Source organism: Momordica charantia (assembly GCF_013281855.1).
Source record: "Momordica charantia cultivar OHB3-1 chromosome 5 unlocalized genomic scaffold, Mcharantia_2.0 BLBB01000005.1, whole genome shotgun sequence".
In the NCBI taxonomy this organism is placed as follows: Eukaryota; Viridiplantae; Streptophyta; class Magnoliopsida; order Cucurbitales; family Cucurbitaceae; genus Momordica; species Momordica charantia.
Window position 1 is genome coordinate 22629013 of NW_028275163.1, and position 10963 is coordinate 22639975.

The following is a 10963-nucleotide window of genomic DNA, read 5'->3' on the forward strand; positions in this document are numbered from 1 at the left end:
ACTAATATCACCTTTCTTATCCACAATCACATGTATCTCCTAAGTCTCTTCTTTCCTCACAAAGATTAAGATTCCCAAAGTAAATTTGTTTTCATGAGACAACATTTTCTAGATCTGATTGATCTGAATGTATAGATGGAAAACAACCAAAAAGATAGAGAGAGAAAGTATGAATCAACGGTATCCATATTCTCGTGTTTGTTTGATAGGAATATTGAATATTCGAGCATTTTTAGATGCTTGAGCATCTTAGGATGTTCATACGGGAGGCATTCGAATAATTTTAGATGTCTTCCTATAACATCATAGATTTTTAAGACTTCCGTGTTGAGATCATCTTTTTTTGACAATTTTATCCCTCGTCATTTTTATTCTATAATATTCTTTTCATCAATAATGTTTATTTCTCATTGATTTTCCTTTGTTTTAAAAATAAATATATGCACTAATTCATTGAAATGTCTGAATACAATTTTATTTATACTGTTACATCTAGATATAAAATAAACTTTAGTCGATGATATAACATCTCAATTTATTTTTAATTCAAATCTAGCCTGCAATCTTTTATTTGTTATACTCTTTCAATAGTCACCCAACATAGACTAAATTGACATAAAAATATAATATTAAATTAATAAAAGTAAATTTTTTATATGAATTAAAATTATAATAAATTTAATATATAAATTATACGATGACTAATAAGTGTGTTGTTGGAACAATACGTAATTTAAATAATTTCAAATATCTGAAAATACCGAGCATCTATATTCCCAAAAAATAAATAGTGCCTAATAGTTTTTCTCTCTCTCCCAGAGAGACCTAAGATAAAAGGAGTTAAAAAAACTATTGGCGAGCTTGTTGCAAGCTTAAATCAATATAAGATAAAAGAAAACTAAATATAAAAGATGAAAATATGTATCACATGTAATAGATTTTGGACCTATTAAAAGTAGTCTAAAACTTGCGAGACCTGTTAAATACAAAGTTAAAGTTTTTAGAGTTAAATTAAACATTTTTTAAAATTAGGCGAAATCGTTAAAATTTAGGGACACGTTTTAACCACCCTTATGTCAAGATATTAACTGCTACTACTGTATACAGTGTCAATATCAGAAATTGAAAGATGTGACAAAAATATATTCTAAAGTCTACGTTGACGATATGACCTGATTAATTAGTCTAAGATTTTACAATTTTGGGTTGACCCTACTTTAGAATTGGCAGGACAGGGCCAAGGCCAATAATATGCAATGAGAAAAAACAAAAAGGGTGGTTTTCCAGTAACAAGAACACTAAAACCATGGACTATTGGCAACTTGAATTGATAAGGAGATCATATACTGTGGTAAGCCAAACCATATTCAGAATTTACCAGCTACAACAAAAGGAAACAAAAACCAAACTTAATATCTATGGACATCACATGACACAAGCAGCATGATCAGGCAACTCAAATTTATTTTGATAATTCATGAACTAAACAAATATTTAGACCTTGGAGGCGAAGGAGAGACCTTCTTTGGCGAGCTGATCCAAGCTCTGAACTGATGGTTGGACTCGTGCAAGCTTGGCGATGGCCTTGTATTCATCCGCGCTTCCACCCTCCAAGAAAACTCCAACTACTTTTCCATCTTTGACCCAGTAGGTTCCGAACTTGGGTTGAGATGATTCCGGGTTGTTGTCTCCAAATAGGATGGTTTCACCGACGTTATCGCCGTAGAATTGCCATGACAGATTGAAGGCGCGAGAATAGAAGTATGGGAGGTAGTCATACACATCAGTTGATTTGCCCTCTTCCTGTGCCTTGATGGCCTATCAAGAAAAAGAAACGAGTGTCAGATATATATCGTGGGGAATTAAATGATGGAAAATACTTTAGATCCTTGCCGGCTGATAATTATTGAATATTTGACCACTCATTATTTTTTAAAAATATTCTCTATTTTTCAATATTCAAATGATGGTCAGCACAAGTAAGGATCTGTGTATTTTCCTTAAACGATATATTGGGATCTTCTCATCTTCTCAATTGTTAAATAAAAATTGTCAAGGGAAGTTAAACACCTTCACAGCCTGCTCGGCAGATTTGCGAGCGTGGTCAACGTGTTCAACTCTTCTCAACTCGTTGTATAGCTTCAAGGGGTAAGTAGCCACGTCTCCCACAGCATACACGCCAGGAATGCTTGTTTTGAAGAATCCATCAGTCTGACATCAATAAGCTAATGAATGAGTTCATAAAACTTGACTGTCAAATCTACACATGCTAGAGGAATTAGAAGAAGAAGATAATAGATGTTAAAATACAACACTAACAATCTAGAAGTTTCTTGGAGTTTCTACGTGTCTCTCTTAAATGGATTAGTCTTTCTAGATTGTTCTGGAAGATTGTAAATAAATATCTGAAGTATTAATCTTTCTAGATTGCTGGAAGATTGTAAATAAGGATCTAAAGAAAAAACTCTAGAAATATTTTAACTTAGGCTCCAAAGGATTCTAGAGAATTCTTTTGGATAAGGATACATTAAGAAGTATCTAGGATACTTTGTAGAGAGATCTAGAACAATCTATTTACTTAGACTACAGTGACCCTTCTATAAACAGGAGAGATGTCCCCAGAGGTAAATCAAGTGAAGTGAGTGAAGAAAGTGAGGAAAGTTAGAAAGTGTGAGAGAGTCTTCTCTCGAAGAGTGTCCATATTCATATTTTCCTAATAAAAGTTTCTTTCTTCAAGCGATTGTCTCTTTCATTTCGTGCTAATTTATTGAATCTTCATTCTTTGTAAGAACATGAAAATGAAACAGGTGGAAAGGCAAATGAATTTTGCAATGCTAGAAGAAATTTGGCTAGATATTAACTGTCGTTTTCATTTTGGTCCCTAATGTTTTTAAATTTTGTATGGTCTGTCAAATTTTAAATTTGGCATTATTTGAACTTTACAATTGTCTCACTTAATTCATTTTAATGATAGGCCATTATTAGTTTAAAGAACAACTGGGAAACATTGTCCATATAGGTATTAACATAACATTACTTGTAAATTTTAGGAACCAGGGACCAAAATTAAAGTTTATTTTTACCTAAGACAAAAATATAGTTTTACCAGTATTGTAAAAATGTTGATGTTGGGAAAAACTATCATGAAAAAACTAAATTAGCCTTACTAACCTTAATGCCTCCCTTCTCTTCTTCGACCTGTCCTTTAAATAAAGATATCAAGGGTCTGCCTCCAACACCCACAACAACAATGTCGGCATCAAGGACCCTGCCATCTTTGAGTTTGACTTGCTTCACCTGAAAGATCAGCTTCATGACATTGTTTTTCTATAAAGCATCATCAAGGCAGGAGGCATAAGGTAACATTGAAACAAGCTACTAACCTCTCCATTTGAATCTGAGGTAAAACCAACTGCTACTGTTCCTTTAATTATATTGATTCCTTTGTTTTTGTAGTAACCTTCATAGAAGGCAGCTATACCAGATGTGAAAAGCCTGGGCACTGCAGGAACCAAACCACAAGAGAAAACTAAGGCTTTGGCAAAAGAAAAAAAAAGACGTCTACAGAGGGCATAAAATGGAAATTCAAGAACCCTCTTTATTTTAATACTTACTGCACCATGGCTCAGGGTAGACCATGGTAACATCAAGATTGTTCATCTGTAATGCTGCACCAAGTTCAAGACCAATGTATCCTCCTCCCACAATCACAGCCTTCCCACTCTTCTTTGCTTTAATTGCTTCTACAAGCTTGTCGGCATCATCAACCTCTCTCAAATAGAAAATGTTTTTGGCGTCAGCTCCTTGTACACCAAAATCTGACAATCTTATGACCTGCAAAACGACAAAACTGACATAAGTTAAATCTGAAATGAGGACAGATCAGCATAAGTGTTATGTGTAAGTCAGTGAGTTTACAGTGGAACCCGTTGCAATGATCAAAATTTGATACTTGAAGGTTTGACCAGAGGCACTAGTGAGAGCCTTGGCAGCAAGATCTGCTTTAACTATTTCCGTGCTAAGGATCAGTTCAATCCCTGAAATATAAGTAGATTATCAATCAGAAGATAATTACCAAGAATAGTCAACAAGGAAACCTAACTAAAGAGTTAAAAATATAATAAGCAAGAAATGTTATTTATAGAAATGGCTTACTCATGCATCATGGGTTAGCAGAAGGTAAAAAAGCAACAATTACCTTTTTCTTTGTACCACTCTGGTAAAAGTTTCTCTCCTCCACTTCCAACACAGACGTGGAATCCTGGGAGTCTGGCAGGAGCTGAAGAAACAAACTTGTCAAGTTGCAATGTGATATCCCAAAAAAAAAAAGAAAAAGATAAGATAAGATCAAGTCAATAACTTTCTCGTTGAAAACTTTTACATAAATAAAAGACTTACACTCAGGGAAGAGATATCCCTTACTAAGGGCAGGGCGTTCATAAGGAGCAACCTGCACAGTAGAGGTGAATATTTAGGAAGAAAAAAAATCAAGGTCCTCACTTTATAATTCAAACGTCATGAAAATAATTGAAAGTAAAAACTATCAAATTGTAATATATGTAAAGTTACAAATGCTCGGCACAAAAATTTTCCGGACATGCTGCCATAATGTGAAGTCGTCAGCTTTATTCAGCTTAACAGCATTGAGCTTGTCATACAAAAGCAAGAAAAGGCTAGCTAGAGAATAATCTCTCAAATAAAAATGAACTGTGTAACTAGAACATTTGTGAACAGAATTATTCTATAAACTCCAAGCTAGAGTAATCCATGTCTTAAACTAAATACAAGGACTACAGGTTATCTGCAATACAGGTTCTCTAAATCTAGAGCTTAATCCTAAGGCGATGACCTGAACCTCTGCCTCTCCGCTCTCCACTCCCTACCTTCTTGCCAATACAAATCATGATACCCCCCCCCCCCCCCCCCCAGGTCATGTCATTTCGCTCGTATAGTACTCTCTCTCTCTCCCATAACCAACTAATCCCCCCTGGCTTTCCCTTTTTGTCCTTCCTCAAATACATCCGTGTATAAAGGAGCCTATCATTACTATCGTTGGCCCAAACAGCGTCTTGTCCTCAAAATAAAAAGAAAAAAGAAAGACAGAAACTGATTTTGAGTAACATTCTAAGGATCTCAGAAACCCTCAAAGTCTGGAAGCCCTTCCCATTTCATGACGACGCCTTTGCCCTATTGCCAGTGGATCAACGCACTCCAAGCACCTACTTCAGTCCAAGTTCCATTCAGGATAGGAACTCAACAATGAGAGTAGGTTAGTCCAACCAATATGCTACAGCTACCGTGTCAATTCTGTGGAGAATCTAATACAAGCCAGAGAGCTTGGGTGATAATGCAATCTATAAGGGCCGAGCATTAGGTAAACCAAGTCATTTACTTTGAAATCAACATTGCGCCTTAGATGAAACCTGAGATCATCTAAAGGCCAATATCATTTCATTAATTTCGGATCTAGTGAAGATTTGCTGGTAGTGGGTTCGCCATACTGAACTAGAGGAGGGGGTTTGCCATCAACTACTTGACGAAGAGTGGTAACAATCGACTCATGTTATGTGGGATTAATGTTACTGTTCAGTCCACGCTAAACATCACTTTAAACATTGGTGCCACTACTTCGGTTTTCATATAGGAAACAATAAAGGTAAATCTCAAAAATGCAATTGATCATCTAAATTTGGTCATCTATTTGTGAGTTAACGAGAGGGGACACTATTTATCACCTCACGACATATTCCCTTCCCACGAATAAAATACCAGTATCCATCCCCACCTTATAAATAATAATTTCTTGAAATACTCAATTTGTCCATCAATCCCTAAGAGATAAAATTGTGGTGACTCCACAATCAACCAAAATGAGGACTTGTGTCTAATCAATTTTTGCTCCTTCGGTCTCATGGTGCTTAGGTATTCAGCTTGACAACATAGTTAAGGAGCAACTCACCATCTCCCACCTCCATCGTTGGCTATTTCTACTCTTCAGCTTCTTCGTCATCACATACTTCACCAACCTTTTCCTCTTCAATTTAGATTAGCATGATCTTCAACTCATGGATTTTGTAGTGGCAGCCTACGGTGAATTATACATCCTGATAAAAATAGGGCCCTTCCCGTAGCGTGATTGTAACTAAACCGTGGACAAATGCATGCCCCAATTCCTTAACCTCTCTGCACTCATTACTAACTTCCTTTTTCCCAATAAAAGTCGCACTATCCCTCCATACTCATGTCACTTCCCTCAAATATTGCTCTTTATAACTAACTAATCCGACCTTGAATTTCCCTTTCTGTAATTCCTCATGTTTATCCATATAATATGGGACTTATCATATGGATTCTAAGCTCTCAAGCTTACGTGAGCAGTTCATAGCTATTCCTCTTCTGAGTACAAGAAAAACGTTGATTGTAGTGTAATGAAGAAACATAGATCAACAGTTTCGAAGTTAACTATCACTGCCTTCAAGAGTAACATCGAATTATATGCAATATGCATATGAGACCAAACCAGAAAGTAATGACAAAATCTTCATGCATGCATCAAATGACAACATACCGCCTCCTTGGAAATAATTGCTAGCTCGCCAGGTCGGAGCCCCAATTTCACAAACTCCCTAGCTGCGTATCCCTGCAGACCAAGAAAAGAAGTATCAGTAAGATTGAAATAACTTGTGCATGAGAAAATAAAGGTTCTCGCTCGTGGAAGTCCTTCAGCACAAATTTGGGAGAAAGAGAGAGAAATCTTTAAATAACACCAACTCTTGCAAACAAAATAAGAGCGTCTCATAGCATGAAAGAGCCACAAGTAGCAAAATTATAACAATATCTCAAAGGTTAATAATGAAAACTAGGACAAAATAGATATCCCAAGCTTCATTTCGCTTGTTAATAATCATATAGATGAATTTTGAGTGGTTTGTTAGTCAACTTTTTAAGTAATTTATTAGTTGATTTTGGTTAATTTTTTTTAACTTGGAACACATTAATTTCAAAAGCTATTCAAATAAAAGTTCAATTCGACAACTGAAAACGTCTAAGTTTAAGACTAACTCATTAATTACAGCCTAGAGATGAAATACGTTTTTCCAGTATCATAAACTTTGTATTTCAAACTTTCGACCATTACACATTCCTCCAGGAATCCAGTTTCTCGGATTCCAAACAGAGCATTCAAAAAGATCTACAATATTTGGTCATTCAGCCATGACAGAACCAGTACGACGCCATTCATTAAAACGCTGAGAAGGCAAACGATTGCCATCTCTAGCGTAATCCTCAACTGGACGAGAAAATAACAATAAACAGGTATCGATCACGAGAGCAACATTGCAACAGACTAAAATTACAGCTGCTCAAACAGATTCATTCCAATTCAAGAAAAGCCTACTAAACGCCTTAGATTTCATTTCCGTAACTCCAAATTCAACATTACAAAGACTAATAAAAGGCTAAAATCGATCTAATACACACACAAGAAAAAACCGCGTAAAACAAATTGAAACAAAATTGCAAAAAGAAGTCAGATCAGGCGATCAATGATGGAGGACGAGAGACTTACAGCAGAGACACCACCACCGACGATCACGTACTTGAAACTTTTCTCCGCCATAGTTGGTGATCGCAGAAGCTCCCTAACTTTGCTTTCTCGAAAGAGAACGGGGAAAATAAAATGAAATGAAACGCCTTTGTGATTGGTCACATATTTAAAGCTATAACTAATGTATTTTTTTATCCTTTTTTTTCCTTCGCAAAGGATCTTTTTCTTTTTTTAATATATCGCTTTGATTCTTTATATATTAAATATTTTTCAACCATTTCTTCCAACAATACATTTTTTTATAAGATATTTTTTACTGCAGTAAAGTTTTTAGTTGACAGTGTAATATAATTTAAATCTAGTCGGGCCTATCTCACAAAAAAAAAAATCTAGTCGGGCCATATAAAATAAATGGATCTTTTAATCTATAAATTAACACAAACAATTCTATCAAATTCCCATATAAAATAATTTTAATTTTTTTGACACAATTGTTTTATAAAGAATTGAAAATATATCAGTATAGCCCGTAATTGATATAAATTTTTTTTCTCTAGATTAAAGGTTTGATCCCATATTTCTAAATTAATGTTTTTCTTTTTTACTAAAAATACTGATTTCAAAATCACCGCAACAAATAAAATTTTTACACCATATTATATATAAACTTTTACGAAGTGAAATACCAACAAAAAAAAATTGGGACCCAATATTAGACAGCCGTGTGTACTTTTAGGTTGGCAAAAAATTAAAAATAATTTAAACATCGGAAATTATTTATTCGTGAGATTTTTAATAGTTGTCAGAAAAAAAGAAAGAAATCGGTGTAAACGGAATATTCCAGCGTGGCAAATCACTCGCCGTCCATCACAGGCGATGGATGAAAATGGGACCCACAATCGGCGGCTTCCAATGTAAATTAAATTCTCCCTCGTCCAAAAAAATGGCGCGTCCTTCTGGAAATAACCACCGGGACCATGCTTTTTGCCACGTCATGCACTACGTCAGCAAGTCAACCCCCAAAAAAATCAACTGTCAATTCAAAAGGGCGCAACAAATTAATAGTCATTACACATTTCTATTGTGACTTTTCATAATACTACTCATCTGCGATGCATTGAAATGTTTGGTTCTATTTAAATGACGTGGCATCATTCAATTGTCAAATTTTAAATGATTTGGTAATATTAAATAATTTTATATTATTTTCATATTTTAAGTGTATTTTTTTTCTTTTTCCTCTCTCTTCTCTTCCTCAATTTTAGTCCTAAAATCCTTTCCTAATTTTCGGACACATTTATGGGAATTCAAGGAGCTCTTGCATTTCCCTAATTTTCTCCCATGCAAGTCCTTGTATTAACAACTTGCCCTAGCCTCGCTCCATTTCCACAAATTCAGCATCTAATTGGATTTCCAAATACACCGATCATCCATCAATTCACAGATTAACTCGATCTCCCCGTGTTTGGAATTCAAAACTCAAACCCTCAACATTCATTTACTAACAATTAAGCAAAATTTAATCAATACAAAATCATAAAATTTAAAGACCAAACTGTTAGTTTTTTTAAACTCATAGACCAAATAGAAATTTATCTTCAAACTCAATGACCAAAAGTGTATTTTACCTTGCATTTTTCGAATTAATAACAGTGTAGTTATCCTCTGTGGGTATTGGCAGGGTAGGCTGTCCACACCAGCCAATCAAAAAATTTGACCAATTGATTTATCAATATTTAACTCTGTCGATGTGGCTATGACTTTTGGAAAAGTCTGCTGCGAGTTCGCGACCCAATGGGCTTATCCTAATGGGCTTACTTTGGGCTGCAAGCTAGCCCACTTTGTATCCGAATCCAATGGGCTGGATCTGTCGCTATTCAACTTGTAAATTTCTCGCTCGACACAAAACTATAATAATCATAAGTATAGCTCAATAGTAAAATATTAGTATTATAAAAAATGTTAAGACATTATTAATTTATTTATTGAAATATCCAAATTTCGACCCTACATTTATAATGTTGTATTGGATTAAGCCGTTGATTTAAAGTACTCTTACAGTAAAAAAGTTATTTTCAAGATTAAATTTATTAAAGTTGAGTTGACTGAATTTTTTAAGTTTTACAATTACTAAGGACCTTATCGTAGTAGTTGATTTATTAAAGTGTGAGATCAATGAAACAAAATTACTTTTACAAATTTCAAATTTATAATTCTAATTTGGTTTATGTAGTTAATAATTTAAATTAAGTTACAATATCAATCTAGATTATGGACAAGCCAATTGTTTTTTAGAATTAAATTTTGTAATGAATTACCAGAAAATAAGGAAGGCATATTTAAAATAAATTTTTAAGGTTATATACACGGTTTTAAAATTCTATTAACATTCTATATGTCTATGAATTCGACATTAAAGATAAGTGGACATTTTAATCGTGTTGTAAAAAAATCGATCAGTTGTAAAAAATATCAATAAAATATCACTAACGTGGATATAATATTAATACTAAAATTTTTTTAATTTATTTAAAAAATGCGAAGTGTTTATTTATTTATTTTCAACAATAAAGTGTTTATTTGTTAAATTAAATTCATTATATTAGTTTCTTTATTTTTTTAATTTTTTTTTAAGAATATTCATCAACATCAATATCTTATCAATATTTCCATGAGACATCGATATTTTTATCAACATTGGTATTTAAAATCTTGATTATATATAAAATTTTATCTCTAATTAATGTTTGAATCGTATTTGGATTTTGTCATAATTTCAATTTCATCTTCAGGAATGATTTTTGTTTTCATGGCTTGCTTTCATAACTGCTTTATCATGTAAAAAATTAGAGTTACTTTGTATTAGTTCCAAAAAATCATAAAATTTGGATGGTACAAATTTCAAAAATTAAAGTAGAACAAAATAAAGACTTTAACGAAATTAAATTCCCATGCGAATATTCTATAAATGAGGCACTTTTTTTTTTCCTTCCTTTAAAAATTTGTTTATAATTGAGAAAGATACGCTGATTTATTTCAAGAACAAAGTTTTTTGTTTTTTGAAACAAAGAAACATTGCATTAAATATAAATAATATCATTAAGGATTACATCTCAAGAGTGGTGATCAGACATCACCATCACAATCCACAAACGAAAATAATTGTCTCAAAAGACATAGAAACGATCAGAAATAACACATTTGGCCAATGAAACAACTTGCCTAACAATAAAAAAGTTTGATCTAACTAATTTTATGAAATTCATAAATATAGTTCAAATATAAAGCCAAATAACGTTAAATTGCACAGTCTATTTATATCTACAATTTGTAATGACAATAAATGTGATTTGAAAGGTAAAAATGCTGAACTTCCTTTTGTTCGTCAAAACAAGCATAACTCAACAATAATTG

General features: G+C 33.4%; 1 protein-coding gene across 1 annotated transcript; it reads right to left on the bottom strand.

Moving 5' to 3' along the window:
- Nucleotides 1-1299: 1299 nt before the first annotated feature.
- On the bottom strand, nt 1300-7728 carry LOC111014281 (monodehydroascorbate reductase, seedling isozyme). The gene is made up of 10 exons (XM_022288947.2): nt 7571-7728; nt 6569-6640; nt 4399-4450; nt 4199-4279; nt 3919-4037; nt 3615-3834; nt 3384-3502; nt 3172-3297; nt 2071-2211; nt 1300-1818 (listed from the first exon to the last, which is right to left on the bottom strand). The coding sequence occupies exons 1-10, from the start codon at nt 7619-7621 to the stop codon at nt 1495-1497; spliced, it is 1305 nt and encodes a 434-aa protein (XP_022144639.1). The 5' UTR covers nt 7622-7728; the 3' UTR covers nt 1300-1494.
- Nucleotides 7729-10963: the final 3235 nt, after the last annotated feature.